The sequence below is a fragment of the Haemaphysalis longicornis genome, unplaced genomic scaffold (assembly GCF_048455015.1).
Source record: "Haemaphysalis longicornis isolate Haplotype H1 unplaced genomic scaffold, Haemaphysalis longicornis Haplotype H1 scaffold_12, whole genome shotgun sequence".
Classification (NCBI taxonomy): domain Eukaryota; kingdom Metazoa; phylum Arthropoda; class Arachnida; order Ixodida; family Ixodidae; genus Haemaphysalis; species Haemaphysalis longicornis.
Genome location: NW_027526225.1, coordinates 83,995,521 through 84,022,240, shown reverse-complemented (window position 1 = coordinate 84,022,240; position 26,720 = coordinate 83,995,521). Strand labels below are relative to the sequence as shown.

The 26,720-nt window shown below is 48.6% G+C and overlaps 2 protein-coding genes across 2 annotated transcripts in view; one reads left to right on the top strand and one right to left on the bottom strand.

Annotated features, from left to right (window-relative positions):
• The window catches only part of LOC144162906 (neuromedin-U receptor 1-like), a 282,304-nt gene that overhangs the window by 241,408 nt on the left and 14,176 nt on the right, over nt 1-26,720 (top strand). The gene's annotated exons all lie outside the window — the stretch shown is intronic.
• On the bottom strand, nt 1,538-7,497 carry LOC144162182 (uncharacterized). Its single transcript, XM_077692654.1, has 2 exons — nt 7,013-7,497; nt 1,538-2,180 (listed from the first exon to the last, which is right to left on the bottom strand). Exons 1-2 carry the CDS (start codon nt 7,495-7,497, stop codon nt 1,538-1,540), a joined length of 1,128 nt encoding a protein of 375 aa, XP_077548780.1.

Genomic DNA, 26,720 nt, shown 5'->3' with positions numbered 1-26,720 from the left:
TGCTACCATGAACTTCGGGTGGTGTCGCGACTATTTCGTTCATCCCAATGGCTAGTAGCACATACCATGCTTAGTTCTATTCCAACTTTCTCCCGTTATGCTACAAAATAGGTGTACCGGTTGTATGCCACGTTGTCAGGCGCGAGGGCAGTGACGGCGGCGCCGTGCTTAACCTGCAGGCAGCTCGGCCATCGACCGCCTGCAGCGCTTCAGACGTCAGGAGCGCTCCTCCTTATCGGTCCGCAGATTTGCCCGAGCGAGGCAAGAGTAATGCCCCTGAGCCGTGCTCCCTTCCTCGGCGCGATCGCAGTAGGCGGCCCCGAAAGAAAAAGAAACGCGAACGGGATCAAAGGGATCCTCCTCCGCGCCCGTTTCGAAACTCCGATCGACGGGCCGTTGTTTAGCGCGCCGTAGAAGACGTGTGCGCGCTCCTTGGCTGTTGGGATGTTGGTGACGACGCCAGTGCAGACACGCGCCTCGGAATGTGCACAGTCCTTCAGCCCGGCATTGTCTCAGGCGGAACAGCTATTACTGACGTCGCCGTCGCCGTCATTTTAATCCACTGCAGGGCAAAGTCCTCCCCTATTGGCCTCCGAACACTCCTGTTTTGCGCTGTCCGCGTCGCGTATAGGCGTTTCCTAATCAGCACAGCCAAGCGACGCATGGCGCCATCTAGGGGCATGTTTGAAGCTCCGTCCACGTGCTTGTGGCCCTCAATTTAACCGCTCAGAACCGCTTGCTCTCCCAGTGTAGTAGTTCCGCTCTTGCAAACATCCAAACCCGGGTGCAAATCCCATTACCGCTTTTCACACGAAACAGAATTCACACGAAATAAGTCACTGCGTGGTCTTGAAATCATACACATTGGTGTAATGATGATATGCAAAATCGCAAAAGGGCTAGAGGCATACTGTTTTAGATAGAAATAAAGTGTGCGCTGTACAGTTGACCGAGGTACAGTGGAAACAACATGTCAATGCTCAATGTTGCGCACAAGGATGCGCTTTCCCCTATTCACTGTCCCCCGCCTAGCCAAAAAGGGCGCGCGTTATTTGAATTCAAAATCAGACACCAGCATTGTCCAGCATGGAGTCCAGGCCCAAGTGCGCGCTAAAATTTTAACCACGCAAACTTTCCTTTGGTGTGCCGTATTGGCTCTCCTTCGCTTCTTTATTACGCCCGCGTTTATGGTAAGCCAGTGACCGCAGCTGTGCGGTGCCTTTTGAGACGTTTCAATTACGCACTGGTAGGTCGTTAAATGCTTGAAACGCAACGGAAAGTATTACGCATTCTTCATTATGTGAACCGCAGAGGTATAGTCAGACCGTGCGAATTTATTTCGACGTAGAAGTACTATCAAAAGCCGCGAAATGAGTACAGTACATCACAACCCTGCCAATAACTCGGCCACGTTTTGAACCCGGAGTTAAATTTAGCCGAAAGATAGCCGGCGACGCTCCTGTCTTCCGCAGCCTTTCGATTGACCGTTTGTTGTTTCTGGACGAACGCTCAGTCAAAAAAAAAGGAGAGGAGGTGGTCATCGTCCAACACTTCGTTTCGACCTGTTGCCCCCTCCCATCGAGACGCGCACCCGGTAGTTGTCATTGCCGATCACCTCGACACTCCCGGACGACGTCCGGCGCACGGCGTAGCGGCCGTCGTCGTCGTCTTCGTCGTCCTCATCGATGCCGCGGCCGCGCGCTCCGCGGCCGTACACGCGGCGCTCGTCCAGCTCCCGGTAGCTCTCACGGTTTGAGCCGACACGGGACATGCGGCCAACCGCGCAGTCCTCAAGCTCGTACTCCTGCGTGAGGTGGCGCTCCTCCGAGAGTAGCCGGTCCCTGGCGCGCTCGTGGTGACTCTGCGGTCGGGGCGCCGGGTACCCCCGGCCGTAGCAGCAGGTGGGCGCGTGGGGAGCGGAGGATGACCCCGGAGCACCTGCCGCCGCCGGCTGCTGCTGCTGCTGCTTCTCGAGGCAGTTGCAGGTGAACTGGATGTGCGAGTTGGTGGAGGGAATGGCCAGGTTCACGGTCCCACCAGCGCAGGGGCCGCTGGTCGACGCTGAAGTTCCTGCAGCTGCGGGGGCCTTCGGGTCGGCGGGGGCCTTCGGGTCGGCGGGTCCGGAGGACTTTTTAGCCGGATCCGCTATTTGCTCAGCTCCACACTTGCCGCAGCTGATCCTGGAAAAGAGAGCAGGACAGTTTGTTCGCAAGCTCCGAATCCTCGGCTGAGCACTGCACGCACCCTTCGCGATCCTTCGCCACACCCCGAGTCGCCCTGGGGCGCCTTTTCTTCCACACGCGCACAGTGCGCACTACGGCAATCCTTCTAACCCGCCCACTTCAGCCATACCCAATTCTGGCTGAGAAATTCGAACTTGCTTCCCTGGACTAAACGCGGTCATTCAAATGCAACCAACGTACGCTTTGGATTGAAAGATCAGTAGTAACATATGTTACATACTTAAATTTTACCTGAAATGAACTCGCATGATTACATCCGCACTGAAAGTGCTTGCATCAGTGAGATTAGCCTGTAGTTTGGAAGGAGATTTGACTTATCACGGCTGGTCTGGAGAGGCACGCGTACTGGAGAGACGCTGAAGAGGCGCTGGAGAGGCGCGGCCGTTCTTGCTTGCCTATCCAGTCTGGTGGTGACTTTATATACACTTTGTCATAGGTAGTTTTGTTGAACGATAGGGCTTTTAAAGACGATACTCTTTCTTGAACTGCTACTTAAACGCGAAACTTTTGGTCTGTCTGTCTGTCTGTCTGTCTGTCTGTCTGTCTGTCTGTCTGTCTGTCTGTCTGTCTGTCTGTCTGTCTGTCTGTCTGTCTGTCTGTCTGTCTGTCTCTCTGTCTGTCTGTCTGCCTGTCTCTCTGTCTGTCTGTCCGCCAATCCGTATGTGTGTCTGTCTGTCCGTCCGTCCATCCGTCCGTCCGTCCGCCCACCCGTTCTTTGATTCAGCCGCCCGAACAAAAGTTACAATAATTCTTGAACGAGTCGTTTATATGCGCAAAACATTTCCTAACTACTAAATTTTGTAGCATAATTCGTACTTGTCAACCTTGTTCAGCAAAAAATAAAACGTTAGGCATAGTTGCGACAAAACATAAATAACTGATACCACCATTGTTCTTTTTAACGAATAGACGCGGGCGTAATTTTTGCAATAGCAGAAAAGGAAAACGCGCTCGAAGCAATGTTTAAAGGGACAGACAACCGATTTTGCCGACTATATATTCTCTATCCCAAATGGAAGGACATCACTTAAAGCCCCTTCACGAGAAACGGTTTTGCTGATACCGCCCTAGACGTTTTAAATCGAAATTTTCAGATCTACGAGCCATATGTCCTCCCAGAAATAATGCTGGCAACCATGGCATACAGTAGCGGGGCAACATACTTTTGCCCGTGTGCGAGATGAAAAGCGATATTTAAAAACTTGTCCTTACCTAAAAAAAAGTGTGAATCACGAGCTTTTTTGTTCCTTTATGTGTCTTTTTTTTCTACTTCACTAGTCTATTTCGCACGAAGATGCCATCTACTGGGATGGACGATAAGTAGAATCTGGCTTCAGGTGGTGGAGGCCGGCAGTTCGATTCTCCCCGAACGCGACCTTTTTTTTTTTTTTTAAGCTGCCGTTGGCGTACTTGGAAACTGAAACCGAATATTTCGGCAGAAGAAACGCCTCTGACTCAGGCAGAATCGTCAAAGCTTCTTCACTGGGTCTGTTTACTGAACGCTGCCTTTGATTCTGGGCATGGAGGCTCAGTTAGCCACACTGAGACCAACCCAGCGGCGGCAGGCGGCTTTGTCCTCAAAATTTTCAAAATGTTTAAAAGTACACATGCAATCTAAATTAATACAAGTACTTGTTTTAGAAGGTTTTCAATAAGTGAATAAATGTTCCAGCAGTTAAAGTAGCTGCTTGGGTTGCAGGTCACGTGACCGGGACAAACATTGTTGTGTCAAATTTCTACAATACGAACCGCCACCCTTCAGATTTCAGAAAGTTTGGTGCCAAATTAAAATTATTTCCGCCTATTTGTTTATAAATTGCTTGTGGTTACCGGGCTATATAAAACGTTTGCTTTCATATGAGCTAGAGAACATATACGCTACAAAATATTGGTCGCGTATCTGCTCCTTTCGTTACAAACGTCGACAAAAGACGATAGTCTTTGTCGACATTTGCAACTAAGTGCCTACCTTCACTTTCCCGCTCACCGCTCATGCTGTTACTCTCCCGTCGCGCACCTACCAAGGTAAACACACCAAAGGTTTGCTCAAGTCAGTTTAAATTTACCGCGTTCCACTGCTCCAGGCCGGGCGCCTCGATGCTAGCGCTGCCATACGGCGGAGACGCGCGTGAATCGAGGCGCCCTACTTAAACGTTTATAAAACAGGGTTGCCCTAGTCCACGTGTGTTCCAAGCAGAACGTGGAACCTATCTAGTTCAACCTCTCGTAACTGTTGCCGCTCGATTTCTTCAAATGCCGCCAGAAGCTATAGTAGCGCGGGTGACAGCAGGCGACAGTGTTAATTTTCTTCTGCAGTCGATTTATAGTATTTCATTTCTCAAAAATCAAGCATCCATGAATTTTTTTATAAATGAGCGCTGTAAATGCCCCTCGCATATTAATTTTTGGTCTTATATTTGCTTATTGTCTTGTTCTTGTTCAACAATGTTAACAAGTATGAACACATAAACCACCCGGACAGAGGATGAAAGAAATATGAAGACGGACTAATATAGGCAAAAGATTTCCAAACCACTCAATCTGGTACAATAGTTTCTACTTGTCAGCATTGTTGAGCAAAAAGAGAGCATTGGGCATGATAGTACATAACTGGTACTAGGCAGTCTTCTTTTATTTGAAAATAGGTGTGCGCTAGGTGCTTGCGGTGTTAAAAAAATGTGCGCCAATCCACCCTGTGAAGGAGGTCGGAAAGCGAAGCTGTTAACGACACCCATAACGATTACCCATGCGACGCCCCTTGAATTTACACACTTAGCTCTACAAAGAGCGAAACCAGTCAAGTTAAATGCACTTAACCACAACCTTTATTACTTCAAAAAAGATATTATTTGCTAGGGTAAGTCAATGCGTTCATAAACGGTGGTTTGTTGAGTTGTGTGGGGAATCACATGAGTGGAAACTATTTTTTTTTATAAAATAAAGGGAAGCGCATACCCGGTGTTACACGATTTCACTTCTTCTCCGTCTCCGCCACCACCGACGGAGGCGACGAGATCGGCGGCAGAGACGGAAGAAAATTGCAATGCCATGCGTTGGTGTGAACTGCCTTCATTTTTAGTATTCATAGTGCATGCGCAAGGTGCGCACACGGCCACTACACGTGCCTTGGGTGGAGCGCACAGCGACGCGAGAGGTCGCATGACGAAATCACATGGCATTCAGCGAGAATGCAATGAGTAAACCCGCAGATGTGCTCGGTGTGCACACCGTCTGTGTCCCCCGTCTCCATGTGGGCTCGTAGCTCAATCGGTAAGACCACGGGCTCTTGCTCCGTTTCCCTCTTCGTTCCAGCTTCGGTTCCTGGCGGCGCCAGTAACTTCTTGTATTTGTTCGCGGGAGTTTTCTGTTGACGCCAACGGTCGCGAGAGAACCCTTGGGGGGCACAGGTAAAAAGTTCGCTTTAAAACGTTAATTTGACCCAAATTTTCAGAAAGGGGTAGTGGCAGCATTCCAAGTTTAAAACTAACATATTATAACAGATGTCGCTCGAGCAATGGAACACGAGAAAATTAAATTGACTTGAGCGACCATCGTGGAAGGGCACGAGCGTGAGAGGTGGGGGGGAGGGGGGGGGAGAGAGAAGAGAGACATTTACTCGGCGAGGGCAACAGAAGACTATCGTCTTTCGACGACATGTGCGTGAAAGTGAGCAAATACGCGGCTAATTTTTTGTACCTCGCTCCTTCAATGCTCTCGCTTAGCATGTAAGGTATTATAAATTTAATAAAGCCAGGCACGCCTCCGTCTAACGATGGCAATGGTTGAACGCAAATCTCTCTCGCGAGGGATTCCTTGGATGTCTAAATTTATACTTCTACTCGCAGAGCACTTGGTATTCGACTCTTCGACCTCTTACTTTGACTCACGCAGTTTGGACTTTTGACCGTGGCGGCTTTGACTTTGACACTTCGCCATTTTATCTTGCACGAAGAAAGCTTCGCGTTCAACTGCAGTCGTCGTTAGACGAGGGGTGCATGATTTTTCTCTACTTTTGCGCGTCCTCTCCAGCTGTTTTTAACCATGTAGCAATAGTAACGCAATCAATAGACGTCAGGCTTCATAACGTGAGGAACCCAGGTTCGATTACGACCACGGGAAGTTTTTTTTTTACTTCACCCACGAGCATCATCATCATCACCAGTATCATCATCAGAAAAACTTGGTTTGCTGCAGTGCGTTCTCGACGCGACATACGCCCTCAGTGAGACATAAAAGGCTTCGTGGTCACGGGTTTTCCCAACTTTTTTTGTTTTCAACTAAAGGCCTCTTCAGCCTGATGTCACAGCTCGCCGAGACGCGCGGGTCACGTGACGTCACGAATTCCTGCCAAACGTTGGAGAGACTCGGCTAGGGCAGCTTGATTTACTTTATACGGGAAGACGTCACGCCTATGTACTTAAGTACGTTTAGCACGTATTTGCGTACTTCACGCTTAGGTACATTTTCTGCGTTCCGCTTTCTGGTCTGTTCCGTGGCCGCAACAAAAACGATCAAGTGATGTATCTTCCCCACGTGCTGCAAGCTGTTCACACTTCTGGAGAGCAAAGGAAGCGGCTGTATAAGAATACCAACCAGGAAAGTTGGTACCAGTACCCCTTCACGGTTACATAGCAACTCCGCAAGCTAAACCTACATCCTGGCACTTCGCATATCAACTTCAGACTCTAAAACGAGTGCCACCATTGAGGGTAACATTGTCCACAGAACGCAGTGGCATCCGAGCGTGTCAGGATCGGCCATTGAATTACCTGATGAAGGACAGCTGCTTCGTAATGGTATCCGGCATTGGAGGCGCGTGCGGCGGGATCGGGCAGTTCTGCATCATCGTGAGCGACTGAGGCTGGAACGGGCACGGCTGCTGGAGGGACACGTTCGAGATGGGCGTCTGCACCATGGCCTGCGTGGATATGCGCCTGGCCTCCTCCTTCAGCTCGGCCATGCAGTCCACGCACGGCACCATGGCCTCGGGGGGCTCCGGGGCCGGGTCGTTGCAGGGGCAGCGCTCGACGAGCCGGGCGACCGCGGGCCGCACCTTCTTCACCAGGCCGATGGCCGATTCGCGCGGGATCTTGAGCGTCTCGCAGCCCTGGGATGTGCCGTCCAGTTGCTCGACGCCCGGAAAGTGAAAAATGACGTAATCCTTGTCCACCTCGCTCGCGCCCTCCTTGGGCTTCTCCGATGCGTCCTTGGGCTTCTCTGATATGTTCGATGCGTCCTTGGGCTTGTCCGCCATGGCTGTCCTTCAGCCACTCGATCTTCGTCGGACTGTGTGAACCTTGCGGACGCTCCGCTCCCAGCCCAAATCCAGGCCGAGGCAATTTTTTGAGGACCCACGAATTTCGGGCCGGGTGCCCTAGCCGAGCGCTGCCTAAGGGAATTGGCGGGGCACCACCCTTCCTCTTCTTCGCTTCTCCGGACCTGACTACTAAACGTGACTCCGGCATTGGTGTAAGCTCTAGAGTGAGCTTAAACGGAGTGAGCAGTTTTTCATGCTGTTCAAGGGCCGGAAACGTTTGCAATGTGAAAAAGCGGGAACTTCGACCATGTCATTGAGTGACTAGCTTGGACGTGGTGGTGAAACGAGAAAGAAGGTGCAGCCCATCGCGTGACCCCTTTGAACTTTCTCTCTTAAATTTACGTACTAAATTCTTTCGTCGGCTTCACTGTTTTGCCTTATCTGGTTCTTTTTAATGAAAAAAAAATCTTCTTGGCCAATCCCCCTGAGTCGGTATGCGCCAGTTTATGGGCAAACACCACTACTAGCCATTCATTCAAAAATTTGTTTTTAGCCTATTCTCCCAAGAATAGCATCAATCACTGATTCTTCTCTAGTTCTATTATATAATTTGGTAACTGTTTCTCCAATTCAATTCTACAGGCTGATTGTATCGGGCTATGAGGTGGACGTTTTAGCCCCCAAAAGCCACCCCGTTATTTGGCCAATCCCCCACGTGGGTATGTGCCATCAGAAAATGTGCAACAGCAACAACAACAACTTAGCCATCAGCCGAGGTTACAAACCAAGCAACCTTTGGCCTTACCGCGCCTTACCGCACCTATAGCCTGCGAGGCGCGACGGATCGGCAGGGAATAATTTGGGCTTAAGAAATGATGTAGGGAGAGTTGGTTCGGGTTTCTATTGCAATTGAGAGCGGGAAAGTGACACTGCAGGACATAGGAAGAATAGACGGGACTATAGCTGTGTTTAATTCGAACATACTTTGCTACTCCGAACTTTCGCTCACGCTGCTGTTTGGTGGTTTCGTCTCTTGTCGCCCTCCGCGCACAGCAATCGCGCATGCGCCACCCCGAACATGCCACGCCCATCGATTAGGAGCAGCTGCCATGTTCCAGCGGCATGCCCCTTCAGCTTGTTTGGGACTGGCGCTCCGAACCGTCGCTCTAGCGCGCAGGTGCAGAAATATTACTGTGACAAAGTTCACTACTCGGCACAGGAAAACACGCATGACGGCACTGCACATGTCGCGCAGAGCTCCTCCTCTGGGTGCAAGGTGGGCACCCCTGACATTACCGTCTTGATGGCGTCAACGGGCTCTATTTTTCACAGGCAGCCACACAGGCAGCGTAAGCAAGCTATAGAAGAAACAGGACGGAAACCGCCGCGGAGAAAACCAATTCAAGGCGATAGCCTTACACCGCATTGTTTCATGGAATGCGTGAGCTAGTGTCACTAGAAAATGTTGCAGAGTATCGGCACTCTTTTCTCCTATCGTTCCGTGCCGCCGCCGTGATCAATGGTGAGTTCGCATCACGTGACATTTGTTTACACTGCGACGGTTCATGGGTGCAGCCATTTTGTTTATGCGTTTCCGGTCGGTCAACTGTGGTAGCCCCAGCTTGTCCTCCCTGCTCTGCGGCTGCGCCCAATTGGCGTCGTTCCTAACGCCAATCAAAGATGACGCGCTTCGCAGCATTTCGGCTGCAAAAGTGTGTCCGAAGATGCCGTGTTGCTGCGTCTTCGGCAGTGTTGTTTACAAATGAGCTCGTCAAAAGTAGCGGCTCGTCAAAAGTAGCGGTATGCTCATCTAAATGCCGCCCATGCGGCTTCGCAAAACGCCATCAATGGACGGGCTGCAAGGCCGGCCTGACGTTGTCGAGAGAGAGAGAGAGAGAGAGAGAGAGACGTTTATTTGAGATTTCTGAAGTGGGAGTGGATCCCTAGTCCGGGAATTCATGAGGTGAGCAGACAGCCTTCGCTCTGGATGCCAGATGGCCGCTGGTCCCCAGGTTCTCCCACAGCTCAGGGGTGGGAAGAGGGGATCGGAGAGGCGGAAGTTTGGGATTGCGAGCACGCTGTATTACAACATGAGGTAGAGTTCCGGGTTGTGAACAGAACTGGCATTTAGCAGAGTATTGAGACTTGGAAACATACGATGCAGGCGAACTGGGTGAGGAAGGGTATTAGTTTGTCGCCTGTGGAGCAGCGATTCTTCTCCCTTGGAGAGTGCAGGGTGAGGGGGAGGAAAGTGTAGTCTGTCGGACCGGTGATATTGCGTTATGTCTTGTTGTGCTACGAGCGGGATGGACGATGTGGCCAATGGCGCTCGGGCCTCGCGGACCCGATTTTAGTGTTAGCGGCACGGCGGCGGTGGGCGGGCTGCCGGTGCTCCCGGCACTGTTCGCGGCGCAGTTCTTTGTACGTGATGTTCCTTCTTCTTTTGCTCCCTTCCGCTTAGCGCATGCGCACTCCCAGCACGCTGCGAGAGCACCAGACCTTCTCTGTTATCTTGCTCCCTCATACTTCGTGCGCGTACCATCCATACCAACGCTGCGAGAGAGCATGTACGCCACCAACACCGATTACTCCGAGGAGAAAGACCCAGAAACTGTCATTCCCAAGTGAGGGCGGACCAAGCAATGCTTCCGTATTGGGGCGAAGCCCCTTAGGGGCTCGGGCGGTCGGTGTCTCATGTCGTCGTTGTTGTCGTAACCGACGACTCATGTAGTCACGGTATTAAACACCGGGCACTCGTTTACGCCTCACGCTAGAACGTAACACGTATAAAAACACCGGGACACTCGTTTACGCCTCGCGCTAGAGAGCTTCATGCTTCAAAGACGCGAGACTTTTACAGCAAAGCTGCATACCTCTACCCCCCAACGGTTTCATCTCCGTTGGCAAAAACTCCATGGCGCCAAGAATACACTTATACACTGCATGCTTCCCCCCTGTCCAGGTTTCTCGTTAGTGGAGATGGTCCGGGATTCTCTGACTTGGTGCCTCCTCAAGGCTTAGTTCATACCATGGCTTGACATCTCAAAACTGCGCTAACCGAGCTTGCACGTCAAAATGGGTTCTGTGCCATGCGGCCGGCCTGTTTCTGTATAGCGCTCAGCAATACGGCGCTTCGGGCGCGCCCTAACCGTCTCTGCGTTTCAAGCTTGGAGCAGAAACTCTCTCCGATCTCATTTTGTACTCGTTACAAGACCAAGACAGTTCACACTAATTCCACACTTGGCCCTTTGAACTGATCCCGCATATTAAAGTCGACGCATGCGCGTGCACGGCTCAGTTCGTAAGGTGAACGATATATACTGGCGTCGTTGTGCTGCACGCAAGTATACGAGTCAACGCTGTACGCTCAATAACTGCCCCCTGACGGCGAAGGGAAGGGAGTTCCCGTCTGGAGACAGGTGGCAGTTTCTCTGTTTGGATGCCGCGGTGCCGTAACAACAAGGACCGACACGGCAAACTTGTGCGTCATGGCGTCGCGCTTCTTTCGTCGTTCTTTAATACGAGCACACCTCGCTCCCTCCCCGCCGTTTCGGTTGTTTTTGTTCGTTTCCCGCACTGGGTACTTGGAGTCGGGTATCATCGACCGCGCGATATTGAGCACAGCAGCGAAAAGCAAGAACGAGCCTGACGTCGTGTAATCACATTCCCCGCGAAACAAAAACAAACGGAGAAATGGCGCGCGATCGTGGAGAGCTAGGGGAGGAGGGGACGCGAACACGCCGGCACGACACGACATCGTAGTTGAAGCTTTTAGTGGCCCACTGCAGCAAGCGCCGTTAATGCGCTGTATGTAGCGGGGAACTAATTTAAAGGAGAGAGAAATGGAAAGCGGCAATCCTTGTCTGAAACAGAGCCAACGGGCTCTGCAATACGCCGTACCGAGCTTTCGAGTACAGAGAAGAAGTTATCCCAGAAAAAAAGAAGGGAATCCTGCGCAGGGCTAACAAACGGCAAGAAAGAAGACAGAAGCAAGTGAAAGGGATGAGCTGCTGTGTTCGTGTTTATCTTTCTGTGAGGATCACCAAACCGTCGAAGTTGGATGGGAAGCGAAAACGGCGCGAATGAAACGACGGTAGCTCCGGTGACGTCGGGTTGCGGACGGAGCTCCTGCGTCACTGGGAGGCCTGCGTTTAGTGATTCACTATACCCAAAACTTTAATTTTTTGCTTAAGATTGTGAACAATTTTTTGTGATCTAAAAGAACTTTTTAGATCACAAATATGAAGTCAGAAAAACATTTGGTTCATTAGGACGCACACAATGACCCACTGGGCGCTGGGAAACACCGAGAACTGGCTGCCCATACATCACTTGAACAAGAAAGCTACCTTGATAAGCATGATTTGTGGTTCAAGTGGAGACAATAACGTAAAGTTCGTATTGATATCATTTGTAATAACAACGAAATTGCCCAAGTTTGCTTACCTGTCACTAGCCCATTGAGCCATCGGGCTCGATGCGAGTTGACAGGCATAAACAAGACTTTTTTTCAGCACATGGAAGCAGGTGCTGCCCTACCTTTTTGAAGTTTTCAAGGTCCGGGATCCCTTGTCTGTAGATGGTGTTAAATGTCGAAAAAGACCCAAAGTTCGGGGAGGAGGAATAAACATTTAATTGAGAAGTCAATGTTGTTGGGTTGACCGCCAGGTGGGGGACCTCCTTAGTCCAGGAAGCCCCTGGTCTTGGCAGCCTGTCTCGCCCGGTCTTGGTGATCCGGGTTGGAGCTGGTCAACCGACCCTCCCACTGCTCAAATGAGGGAGTTGGATTTGGGGCAAGGGATGGTGTGTGGCGGCACTCCCATACCATGCGGTAGAGAGTGCATGGCTCTATGCAGAATTTACAAGTGTATGTGTAAATTGGCGGATGCACTGAGTGTAGTAATGCGAGATAAAAAAAAATATTGTTTGAGTTGTTGCTCCTGAGCAAGATTGGGGCATCAAAGTGTCTGGAAATTTTCCGGGTAAGTTGGAGAGGATCGGTAGAGCAAAGAAAGCGCCGCGCGCCACCTAAGGATGGGGTAAAGAACTCCTGCTTACGCTTTGTTTTTTGTTTTTTTATGCGTGGGCAATAGACAGGCATGTCGGCGAAAGTTTGTTGGTCCGTCCCAATAGCGACCGAACAGAGAACGAAAGAGTGTGTGGCTGCGTCTCCCCTGCCAACGTTGCTTGAGAGACCGCCTTCCGCCTCTGATGCATCCGTTGCATGCCGTCTCGACGAGCCCGTGACTCCAGTGGCCGCTTTCATGCGTCCAAAAATGGACTGCGGTCAGTGAAAGGCGGAAAATATAGACTTTCTTACTATTTACACTAGAGAGAAATCTGGCACTAGCGTCTATGCAGCTCACATCAAGGGCGTCTGTGTCGTCATGGGCCGCCATTATACCGTACGTTCGTCTTACTTTCGTGGTTGGCTGGGATTGAAACGTTTTAGTGATCGTAAATTCAAACTCAGTGCCACAAAAACGCCAAGAAGTGCCTTGTTATATATGTAGAAAAAAAACACGCTGTTTTAATGCTAGGGAAAAGGAAGGGAAGCGTATTCCTTTCAATGAGAGTCTTTTGGAACTGTTGTCTTTGTATATCAGTGCATATTGAAGAAAGCAAACCAAAGATATGCTTCAGAATCCAATTGTCATGACAAGCCCGAACCAGCAGCACCGACCTTCCCATAACCCCCCACGCCGACATGGATTCCCAGGCGCAGTTTCCTCTCTAGTATACTTACTCAGACACTCTATGGCGGCACCCGCCGTGGTGGCTCAGTGGCTAAGGCGTTGCGCTGCTGAGCACGAGGTCGCGGGCTCGATTCCCGGCCACGGCGGCCGCTTTTCTGATGGAGGCGAAAAGCAACAACGCCCGTGTGTACTAGATTTCGGCGCACGTTACAGATCCCCAGGGGGTCAAAATTAATCCGGAGCCCTCCACTACGGCGTGCCTCATCGCCTGCGTTGCGTCGGCGCGTTAAACCCCCACAATCAATCAATCAATCAACTCTATGGCAGCAAAGGGGGAGCGGACGGAATGCCGGCATCAACGGGCCGATACTGGTTCAAATCTAAAAGCAGCGACAGGCGGCTAGTGCCACTGTTAAAACGAGTGAACGTGTCCACTGAGGCGATTAGGGCGCAAAGCACGGCTGGCACGGTGTACGAGGGGCGTGCGAGAAACGCCGTGCTTGCGAACTTGTAAAACCAGAGCAAGGTATGCACGTCGGAGTGAAACTCACGTTCTCAAGAGAGAGAGGGACGAGAGGCTCAAGCACTCTTAAAGATCCATCAATGGACATTCAATAACTCTTCTCTATTTGCATGGTGCGTTCCTTCTCACTAAAACTCAAAGGGACGAGTCCCGTTCGTCGAAAAGAACTTCGCACTCCGCCGTCCCCTCTCGCCCATCGGCGCAGCAGTCAGTAACGAGAAAGGGGGTCCTGCGAGGCGCAAAACGTACTGCGTCTCCGTACTGCAGACGAAGTGGATTTCCTCCGTAAATTCACTGTGCGAACGTGGTTGTACAGCGAAGTCAAACGAGCGCACCGCAGAGAACACGACTGGCGAGCCGCAGTCCAACGAGTGCAAAAACAAGTTTGTTTGTAATTTATTATTTAGCCTACTTTCTACCCTGGCTCAATTGCCAACGGTTTTATACTATCCGACAAACAGGGGCAGTTCCTCTCGTGGGGGCTTTGTAATGCGGAGGGCTTTGTAACATTCTTATTCATGCATCGAGCGCCACGGTGCAGGTGCAGGGCATCCTCAGTGCAGGCTACCCCGGCTATGGCTGGCTGTCGTTGAAACAGAGTTACACTCGCCGCGGTGGGTCAGCGGCTAAGCCGTTGTGCTGCTAAGCCTGAGGAAACGGGCTCGATCCCATCCGCGGCGGCTGCTTTTCTGATGGAGGGGAAAAGTGAAAACTCCCGTGTTTGTCGACATTTCGGAGGACCTAAAGGTCCCCAGGTGGTCAAAATTAATCCGGAGCCCTGATAGCTTTCGTGCGCTAAACCCCGCAATAAATCAATGAAGCAGAGCTATCGCTCGGAAAACTTAGGTTCACGTACTGCGGCGGCAAATTTATAGTTACATTCTACGTTACCATTATGCCATGAGCTAAGAAGCTTCAAAGAGTGGGATGGTTCCTAATTCCTTACCTTCATGCGTGAAGGTGTCTCCTGGAGTGCGCGGTTGGCGATTCACAATACTTTATCCTATGCCTGTGATTGGTGATTCGGTGACTCAGTGCTTCGACAGCGGACACGGAATGCCAGCCAGAATCTGTTCCAACTTGCTCGCATCCGCCATCCGAGCGAGCCGCCAAACTACCCACGCCTGCTGCCGCGAGCGCAGATTAGGGCCGTCGGTTAGCAGTTGTGTGGGCTCTCCTGTCTTTCGCCAACCGGGTGCGCATTTCCTGGACGTCGCAGCTGAGTCCAGGCTTTCACCAAACTACGCAAATAACACTTTCTATTTTCAAAGAAACAGAACTAAACCAGCGATTATTCTGGCCTGGAACCGTGGCTCTGTCGCCCGTAAATACAACACAAGCGAAGGAGACCTTGTCAGTGAAGCCTCATTGCGTTTTTAATAGCGCAGCCTTCTTCTGTCCGCGCGGATCGTTAACACAAAATTTAGCTCGGTGAAGTAGAGAGGGAAAAAGTACTAGACAAAGAAGTGTGAGGAAAAGTGGCTAGGAGGCAAGGAGCTCACGCGCAGGTGTTGGGAGTGCGCTCCTCAAAAAAAAAAAAAAAAAAAAAACGCTTCCTGCGGTTGGAATCAAACCTGGGTCCTTCGCGTTATGATACAGGAGTCGATCAGATTGCGCTATCATTTTTTAGATGCGACTAAATCTCATTCACTCGCCTTGTCCCTCTTTACGGCGTTGTTGTCCGTCCACACCCCTCCCCATTCTCCTCGCCCCGTAAGCTGCGCCATTCTCCTCGCCGCGCGAGCTGCGCTCTCCGCCGCTCACCCCCTCTCCTCTCCGATAGCGAACACTCTCTCGCGAGGGGCATTGGATTGGATTTGGATTGGATTGGATTTGGATTGGAGTGGGTAAAAGTGGATTGTGTTGAATTGTGTTGCGTCATAGCCGCGCCACGTTGCGTCATAGCCGCGGCAGGGGGTGCACGGCACGTTTCACGCGATGGGAGAATCAACCTAACGGAAACAACAACGGAACCCCCTATGCGTCGCATCTACACAGGGGTTCCCGTGAGGGGAGGTGGGAGAAATTTTGGCCTTCTTTACTTTTTTTTTTACATTTTTACAAGTAAACGATGTAATAAAAGCGCCTACCATGTTTTGGTTGGCGTAAACTATTAAAATCGTCAAGTGATGTCGCATTCTCGGTGCGCAGCATTTCCTTTCGGTTCGTAGCGCGGGCGTTGGCGTTGGACATCGGCTGAGTTGTAGTGGACTTTGGCATCGGAATTCAGCAGTTCGGATTTTGGACTTAAGAAGGGGGGATTTTGGACTATGACTTCAACCATCTTTCTCTTAGTTTAAGAAAGAAACAGACCTCAGAAAAGCCAAATTAAAGCTAATCATGACCCCCCGCTCCGCTGTCTTCCTAGTCTTCGCATCTTGTTTTTACGTAGCCAATTTCTAAGCCACAACACGAGTTATCACCTGGACTGCTGTCATAAAGGGGTCGAGCGGTTTGGATTGGTGTGTTACACCGACAGTAAGATGCGCATGTTTGTAAAAGTGCAGTTTTTTTCTGTTTCCTTCAGCTAGTTAGCTAGAAAGTGGGCTCACTCGCAAACTGAAAAAAAAAGTGTTTTGTTTTGTCAATTTTTTGCACTGGAGCCAAGCTTTGCTGGTCATCCTTCTTCACAAAGAAAAAGGTCGGTGATTTTTTTATCGTTTTATTTTATTTTATTTGTCCTTGGTGTTTTCTGTGTTTGTTTGTTTGTTTGCTTGTTTGCTTGTTTGTTTGTTTGTTTGTTTGTTTGTTTGTTTGTTTGTTTGTTTGTTTGTTTGTTTGTTTGTTTGTTTGTTTGTTTGTTTGTTTGTTTGTTTGTTTGTTTGTTTGTTTGTTTGTTTGTTTGTTTGTTTGTTTGTTTGTTTGTTTGTTTGTTTGTTTTCGGACGAGGCAAACATTCTGGGACTTCACGCACGCGTGATTACAAAGGTTGCACGATTGCGAAGGATGCATGATTGCATGACTACGAAGAATAAATGATGTCAGGGGCTCTTCAAGCACAAGAGACACGAAAGTTCTCAAGAGACTGCGTGCAAGCTGTTCGAACGCGGGAAAATTGAATTGAGCTAACTTTTATGGCGTTCGCTATGGCTGGAGAGCATGCTGGAGAGGGTAATGCAATGCAATGGCGGCCGAATACTAAGCGCTTTAGACGAAATTAGCCGCGAAGCAGCCAGTCACGCGGCCAAATCCGGCCGGGCAGTTTAATCGAGTAATACCCGTGCTACACGAACGCTTCGAAGGCCACTGAGTCGAATGTTGTTTGACTCAATGGCACCTTTGAGCTGCTACACGACGTTTTGCAAAGGCCTTCGGTTGAAACGCCATTTGAGTCAAAGGAGCACCATCAACGGCCTTTGAGGTTCTCAAAGGCCTTTGAAACGCGAACGCTCGTACTCTCGTGAGCAGTCTCTGATTGCCGTAATTACAAAAACAGCTATTTACGAGTAAAAAATTCGGGTTTAAAGTGCACTATGTTCATCATTTCTCACTTGTTTTTTTTTTTGTTGTTTTGTTTTCTACCACTCGCTCTAAGATCCCAAAGTAACGTGGTATCCTCAACGCCGCCTCTGCGAAAAAAGGAAAAAAAAAAACAAAACTGGCTGTCAGTGCATGTTTTGTGCGCGCTTGCAGATTGTTAATAATTTTATCGCTAATAACTGTTTTGGTGCTCATTTTAACTCTAAAATTAAATTTGTGTTAATAACAGAACAAGGCAGCAGTGGCGACACCAAAACATGGCGGGCGAACGCGGAAACTTTCAACTGCCTTTTAGAATTGTCGTGTAGATCGGCGGAACTTCTTCGAGTTCGAATGGCACTTGAAATTTCGAAGGTCATTCGACTGAAATGTCCTTTCAACGTTCGTGTTGCGCAAGCGTAAGAGACAGACAGGACATACGGACAGGCGGACCAGAAGTTTCCCGTTTAGGAAGCCTGCATAAGAGTTCCGTCTTTAGGCAAGCGTATACAGTTGCCATGGCCACACCAAATGACCCCCCTGGTGGAATAAGAGCTCCTCCAAGAAACCGGGGATGGGACCGACGGCGAGGTGAGCCGATCTCGGCAATCGTGGCGGCGACACCTCGCGAGACGGATGCCTCAGGGAATGAAATCGAAGGCGCGCGGAGCAATTAGCGCTCCCCTTACCGTGTCGCTTCTCTCTTTGTTCCACCCGACGCCCAGAAGGATCGACAACAACTCGGCGCCGAATTCAATTACCGCGCGCCCCTATCTCCGTCCTTCCTGCGGCCAATCAGAGGAGGCGACGCCGGATTGCGCCACCGGCGTTCGAGGTCTCGTGGAGGAGCGAGACCTCGGCAGAGTAGCACGGGAGTGTGACAGTTCTCTCGTTACGCCCTCGGACTATGCGCGCCACGCGGAAAAATGCTCACCCACATCGGCGTGGTTGGTAGAAACGCCGCACGTGACATTGCTTGGTAGGACATTACCCTCATTGCTCAATAGTATGGCCGATGGCCAATGCCTTGCGCCATTAATTCCCGGCGGCAGAACTTCTGCCGGGATACACGTCGCTGTAATCCCCGTCCGGAGACCGCGGGAGGCCGCGGGAATATATATACACGTCACTGTAATCCCGTCCGAAACCAATTATCCCCCGCAACCTGCGAGTGGTGGTTCAGAGGGAAGTTCGAACGAGACCGGCACTACATCCGACGATTTCAATTTTTAAAGGATCGGCTAAGTGTTGCACTTTCTCGAGAAACAGCATCGTCGCAGTGCTGGCGGAGCACGGTAAAATATACTGTTAAGGCTGCATGTCGCAGCATCACGCAACACAGTAGCTTGCCTGCGTGCTGGTTTAAGTCGTCGTGATAGCAGTTAGTAGGACAGTTTACGGTTTCGCGCCCTCGTCTGCGCACCCATGTCGACGCCGGCCATGTTTGGCACTCCAATGATTAAACATTCGACGAGCCGCTCAAGGACGTAACGAAGCACGTGGATTTTGCAATCTCGCTGGTAAACAGCTCTGAAAAGCGCATGTTGTGGAAACTAGGAGATGTACAAACGAAAGAGAAAGAGAACGTGCAATATGTATGATGAGCGAAACAATCCCCACCGGGAAGTGTATTTCTAAACGCTTCGCCGTACAGAACACCCACATGACATGTCTGTTCGCGCGATGGAGAACGGTAATTTAACGTGGTCATTGGCTGCACCACCAAACCTAAAGCGAGCTAAACCATACCAAATCACCATCATTAGCACAAACAACGCGTATATTTGAGTTTAGAAAAAAAAATTTAAAAATTATTGAGCAATGAAAAAAAAAAACGCAAGCTGTTAGCGCCAGTACTCAGTAGTGTACATCGGGGCTACAGAGCCCGAATGGTGGACTCGTCTTAGCAGGCGCTCATAATAATAGCGCGCGTAGTGACATCATGCATGCCCCGTGGGTGCTCTGTGCAGCGAAGTGTTTGACAACACGCCACTGGGAAATCTCGAAATATTGCGCTGGGGTAGGTGTCTATGTGAAACGAAATAACTACAAACAGCATGTGAAGTGCCTCAGAATTCTGGGACGTGTTCTGTATCGAAGAAAGAGGGAAACCAGTGCGTCCCCGCCTCGTCAACGCGTCCAACAGACACAGAGTTTTGTTTCCCAAACGACGGCATTAATATATATAGCGTGAGTTTGTTTAAGAGCATCATTGTTCAAAAAACTGCCGTCTGCCCGGTCAGGGAAATGGCCGGCGCTGGAAAGAGCAAATAAAGAACACATTTGAGCTCGCGTGGAATTGGAACTCGGGCCTCCACAGTAAGAGTACAGGGTGCTACCACTAAGCTATCTCTTTTTTTTTTCTTTATTTATCTACACGCTCCCAGCGTCGAAACAACAGTTATCGTTGTTGTTGTTGTTCCTGTTTTCGTGGCACATATTACTTGGGGGAATAGACAGAAATCGGTAGCTTTGAGGGGCTTGTGTGCCGCTAAGAAAACTGTAAATCGAAGTGTAAAGGCAGCTGGTTCCTTTCCTGCGGCAGAAATTATTCAACAAAGATGAAAGGGGCACCGTTACTGGGGAATACGTGTCTTGCGCCTAGACGTTGGCGCCGGGTTGAGGTTTCACTGAGTCAAAGATTTTCGTTCGCACGCTGACCACTCAGGCGCTTGCGTGCGCGTGTGCTTCTCCATGCTTCATACGATTCCTCGTTTCGTATTCTGAACTTGGTGCGGTCGAACTTGCAAGTAAGAACCACCTTACACCGAATGACCAGGTATTAAGGCCGAAGCCATCAAGGCCATTAAAGCGCGTAGTGGGGAAACATATGCCCATTCATTCCGTACTTTGCATGCAATGAAAAACGCGTGTCAGTTTCAACATGGTAAAAAATACTGGCCGCACAACGCGAATTGAATGAAGAGTAGTTTCAGCAAGAAAACGGTTTCTCAAGCTGCGTATCTTTCTTCGGGAGAACGTTTTCAAAACGGCGCTTAAGCACCAGTTATTCTAAAGCTTTAAAGGCCAATTAAGCGCCACAGGGTGCTCCTTCGAGTTTTGCTGCGGGCTATCTGCGGCGTACTGGGGCGGCCACCCTTCACTACCGCCGAGGTTGCTGCCTCCGACGATTTGGATGCTTGAGACTCCATAGCCGCGCAGAGCGGCCTGGCTTATGCTGCTAATTACTGTTTCGACCACTGGGTAAGGCGAGCATGTTCCGCTCTGTCGATGTACGAACACTTTGTGAGTACTGTCACCGGCATGAAACATAGTATCCAAGGGAGAGAGTTGTCCCATGAACATTTGCGAGAATATGGTACTGCTTTTGTCTGCCTTAACGTCGTCGTCGTCGTCATCTCATCACCACCACCCCCACCCCCACCACCCCCACCACCACCACCACCATCATTATCATATATACGCCCACTGCAGGGCAAAGGTCTCTCCCAAAGATCTCCAACTATCCCGGTCCTGTGCTAACTGCGACCAATTTATCCCCGCAAACTTCTTGATTTCATCTGCCCATCTAACCTTCTGCCATGCTTGCCATCTCTAGGGATCCACTCTGTTACACTTCACGCCCAACGGTTATCTTGACTTCGCATTACATGCCCTGCCCACACCCATTTCTTCTTCTTAATTTCTACTATGTCCTTAACACGCGTTTGTTCCCAGACCCACTCCGCTCTCTTCTTGTCCCTTAATGTTACGCCTTAACGTAAGTAGCCGTAGGGTTGGGCCTAGCAACGCGCCGAGCAAAGTCAAACTCATTAAACGTCAAGCGACGGGCACTTGTTAACGTTGCCCAGAGCGTAAGTTCTTGCATAACCTCGGGACAATCTCGGGAAAGCGGTGGCCATCGCGCTTCTGCAGGTACAGAAAAAGCATGGAAACAAGTGGGGAGTTTTGGAGCCATCTTGCTGCTACAGACGCTGGTGCTAGATGGAGAACGCGGGCTTTGTAACTCAAATGGCCATTTATGAGCCTTTGTATTTGTAACCTGAACGCATGCCCAAAGAAGAGGGAAGGGAATGGTTCGGATTAAGCCTCGATAAGATGCACGAAAGAAAGAGCAGCACTTTTCAGACCGCCGCGGGTCTCTCTTTAAGTCGCAGTGTTTCCGCTGACATTGCCCTTAGGGCGTCCCTTCGGTCACCTCGTTTGTTCCTGCCCGGAGCAGCTGCTTCGCTGCTCTTTTGTGGCGGGGGAAAATAGGAAGAGGACTTATTTTGGGCCACAGTGGGGGCACGCAAGAGCAACGCGGAGGTGGAAGATAATTTTTCTCCGACCCCGGGCCACCGGAGTCAGCGGACACCTCCCCCGCGGCTTCGATTTTCCAATACGCCCGCGGCTGCTCAAGTAAGGGTCCTTCCTGTCGACGCGACCTTGTTTTTGCAGACAAAGAATAAAAGCGCCAGAAACCAGAGCCAATCGATGGAGGATGAACATTTCACACAGACAGCCACACCAGTGGGTACGTTGCTTTGAAACACTTCATTATTTAAGCCCCACGTTCTTGGCGAAGGCACGTTCATCACAGATCAACCACTCCGTTTAAGTTGGTTTCTATCGGCAGTACTTTTTTCCCAGGGGGCTATTTTGCAGAAAGGTGAGCTCTGAATCGCCGACGACCTTGCAGCGTCTTCTCGCTGCGTAAGGGACGTGGTCTAAAGAAGCTTCTCTACTTTAGAAGAAAGGGTTGTCCAGGCTTGTTCGTTTAATATGTGAGGCAGTGGCGTACGCATGCACATGATCCCGAAATCCCATCTTTCCATAAACCAGAATTTTTCACTGGGAGGAGAGGAATCAAATAACGACGGTGGATGACCATTGTTCTGTCACAAACTACGCACCCACCTTACGCGAACTAATATATATATATATATATATATATATATATATATATATATATATATATATATATATATATATATATATATATATATATATATATATATATATATCAGCGTGTCGAACCGAAAAAAATACGGGTTCAGTTATGGTTCTGGTTCAGGCGAAATCATTTCGTTCCGGTTCAGTTCCGGTTCGACAAAATCACGTACCGACGAACCGGTTCGCGAACCGGTTCGATGCGTTGAATTATCACTGAAATTAGAAAAAAAAACATTAAGTAGTTCAAAACAACAGTAAAATCAAAATACGAACAAAAATTCAGAATGCTGCTGTTCCCCAAGGGCAGTGACGCAATTGCAGAGCAAAATTAAACAATTGCGAGATATTAGAAAAACAGATGAAGTGGCGACGATTTACCACCTACTTTCTCGCCCAGACTTTATGTTGTCCTAGCGACTATTCATAAAGCCACCTCCAAGAGATATGACGGTGGGATATATTTTCTGCCCTTTCCCGTTTTGTTGAAATCGCAATCGTCTCTATGGAATCGCCCATAACGCTAACCTTGAAGGCTTAAATTTAGGCCTGCGTACTGGCGCGCTCAAATACCAGCGCTTAATACCAATGGCGCACATTTTTTATACTTGTAACAAAACAGAAATATCCTACAACAGGCACAATAAATACTACCAATGAATTAGATTATTTGGTCACCCTGAATAATTTGTTAGCTGTCACCTTATCGAATGTGTTAGCCACACTTTTGTTAAAAGTAAGGTTTAGTTAACGCCCAGTCACTGCATTATTGCTCTCACCACTGCTATTTCTTTTGCGATAGCTATACCGGATGTGTGCATTATGATCAATATGTCATCGTACTGCCTGACCCCCGGCCATCATTCCGTATGTTACATTGCGGAATGTTATAACAGATTATGCTGTTACAAAATGAAAGGGAAATTTGACGCGCGACGCATGAGATGGGACTTTTTTGTGTAGACGCTCTTTAATTCGTCCACAGCAGTACTCCCCTCCGGAACGAGTAGCAGTAGAAGTAATGTAGCGAGTTCATTGCTACATTGGTGCTCTTGCATTTCCCCTGTTGTTACATAGAGCGGGATAGTGTTCAATTGTCTGGAGGGGAAAGTGCGCGAGCAGAAAAAAAGGCCTGAATTGCATTGACTGCGCAATCTCAACAACGGAGGGTCGAACCGTTTCGGCATGAACCGGTAACGGTTATTTCTTTTTTTGGTTCAGTTCCGGTTCGGTTCCGGTTCCGGTTCGGCACTTTGATATATATATATATATATATATATATATATATATATATATATATATATATATATATATATATATATATATATATATATATATATATATATATATATATATATATATATATATATATATATATATAGTCGAACAGAGGAAGTTTCCAATGGTCCAGAAAAAATATCAAAAAGTAGAGTCCGACGCAAGTCTCAAAAAACAAAAACAAACATGTTTACTAACGTTTCGACTGGTGGTCCAGTCTTCATCGGAGTAACATTTACAGTACACTGCAGAACGCTTTTATAGGTGCGTGTGGAGAGAGGAGGAAGTTGCGCTACAGTGCGCCCTCTTTGAAAGAAATCATACGTCATCATTCAGCAAAACAAGAAAAAACGCATGACATACACATGAGAGGGAATGCACTGCCCTCCCTCTTTTTTGGGAGAAAAGGTGCGCTACAATGCGCCCTGTTTAGAAGTAGTTATTGGCAAGTGGTACAACAAAGAGAAAAGAAAAATGCAAAGGGGCGTCTAGGAAGGAGGTGAATTGGCGCCTCTCCTCATAGGAATTAACAGAAGAAGCGGGGGCGGGGAAGAGAAAGGAGTAAAGGCGGCAGAACGAGATAAGGAAGTGGGGAACGCGCGTCAGCACGTCATTGCTTTTCGTCTTAGGAATGTGTCAACAGAAGAGGGAAGGGGGGAAGCGGCAGAACGAGATTATATATATATGTATATATATATATATATATATATATATATATATATATATATATATATATATATATATATATATATATATATATATATATATATATATATATATATATATATATATATATATATATATATATATATATATATATATATATATTATTACGAATTTCAGTTATTCTTTGATTTTGATAAACGTAAAGAAAAACAAAGGTGAACAAAGCGATCGGAGGGTTATGTATGAAGAGTACAAGCGCCTGGACCCGAAGTTTATTTCTTTTTTTTTACTTTCAAATTTTTTTTCTTGCTTGCCTCAATTTTTTTCATTTGTTTTCTAATCTTTTTTCAGTTTTCTTGCTATCCCCGTGCGTTTGTTTCTTAAGATTAGCAAAGAACGAAGGAAAACCATTGTTAGTAGATGCAACCAAGCGTTGAATGAACGTCTGAAGCGGGACCAGTTGGCTCAGACGTTAGATGGCCATGGCCAGACGGACATCTAACGTCTGAACTAACTACATGTCTGGCCGCCTAACGTCAGACGTCCAGGCATCGCAGAAAACGAGGACCAAAAGTGAAGGATAGAGAGAGAGAGAACTCTTTAATGTGGGCTGGAAAAGTCAGCTCTGCTAGCGGCAGTGCTTGCTACGCCAGATGGGGGTGATTACAATCCAGTGAAGTGAATGTGAGAAATCGGGAAAGCAACAATAGAGAGAGAACAAAAGTTAAATAAAAGAATGGCACGCAATAAAATTCAAGACAGAAAACTCGAAATAAAGTTAAGTAAAAGAAAAAAAAGTAGAGGGAATGGAGCCCAGGAAGCGCAGAGCGCCTAACAATAAAAAGGAGTCAAAACGTACATGACGACGCAAACGCGTACAGACGTAGCCATGCACACAATGGAAGGATTACAAAGTTTTGTCTAGTCCTGAAAGGGACACACAGACAAGCACTGCCTGTGTATCCCTTCCCTGTTAGTCCTCGCTGTTTCCTGCGCAGAATCGGCGCTTGTCCGTGTATCGCTTCACTCTTCGTCCTTGTTTTCTGCGCTGCTTTCTGTGAAACGAAGCATTTGCTGAAAGCAAGGCTGGCGAACCGACTCATATCAGAAATATTAAAAAAATATCCGTGCAACCCCCGAGCTTTCCACAAGGCAAGGACAAACTCTAAAACAATAGGCGTTGTAAAACAACAAAATTTTGAAATTTGTGTAAGCAGCTAACTTCCAGTCACGTCTAAGTGACCCCTCGACACCCACTTCGTGTGGATGCATCGAATCGTAACATCTATAAACTTTAGAGTAGTGCAAATGCACAGGAAATTGCTCAGCTCTGTTTACGCTCTTTGAGGTAATCTCCTGAAGCCGGTTTGTTCCTGCTTGAATTGAAGCATTGATATTATATTTAACCCTTAACGGGAACGGCGCATCAACTATGTATGGAATAGCTCTGCCTTTCTACCTTTTGTTATTTCCAGTGTTTTTTATTAGAAAAACCCTCCTCAGGTCAGTTCTACGCATTCTTTTTGTACCAAAGGCTGGTTTAGTAACTTTTAGGTCGGTTCAGATGCATAGACGCCCATCGGCCCGTTTAATTTAGGTTTTGAGGAAGCGCCCGATGGCACTGACTTGGAAACGGAATGTCACATTGGGCATCCAGCCGTAACGTTTGACTTTTAATTAAGGCCGGACGGCTGAGGCGGAATTTAAAAATAAGGCTCAGTCAATCATTTCTATAACACGTTATGTCAGCACAGAATCGCGCATGTAGAAATGAAAACCACAAGTGAGGTCACATAAAACTAGATTGCGAAACCCCCCGGCGTCTGTGAGAAGATTGTCAAGAAAATTTAAAAGGCTACCTGAGAAACTCGAAGCAAGAGTGCAGAGCGCTACACGAAATAAAAAAGCAGTATTACGATCCCAGCACATTGAACAGCGACACGCAGGACGAACACAAAAAACTGTGGTTGATTACTCTGTCATAGGAATCGGTAAAACACGAAAGTGAAATGTGCAGCGAAATCTGCAGCTGAGCATGATTTACGGATCGGCGGCTGTCTTGCGAGTGTGCTTGGCGAGCGACGTCCTGCTGGCGAGTCGCTTCGGAAAAGGTTTACTGGCGTCGTTTCCGTGACGGATATTATGTCAGTGAAATCTTGGGGTATCCCGGCATAAAACACTTTCGTGTTAAAATATAAAACCCGAAAACGAACAACCCTAAGTATAACGTACTCTTTAGTACTGAAGGTTGCTTCCCCGCAAGGAGACCCTGTATGCAGGGGTGCACCCTTTACAGGCCGCTTGCTTCATTGTACTAGTGTCACTTCCGTGACGGATATGACGTAAGTGAAATATTCGTGAATCCCGGAATAAAACACTTTCGTGTTCAAAACTCCGCGTGCGTCGGCGTGACGCACACAGTGACGAGTACTTCGCATCAGGCCCACTTGTAACTGCCATGCTCGCGTGTACTCACGTCAAAATGCAAAATGCAGAAGAAGAAAAGCAGTCCTTTGCTTTGTTTTAACAGCGGAGCTGCTTAAGCTTCAGCTTGGTATGTTGGCTTTCGCAAAAAAAATACCAAGAAAAAAAAACTCCTTTAGCGCGCGCTGCCCGGCATGACCTTCGCTCAGCCCGGTAGGCGAAACCAAGCCTCACGTAGCTATGACGTCATCGCAGTTACGTCATCACGTAACCTAATGACG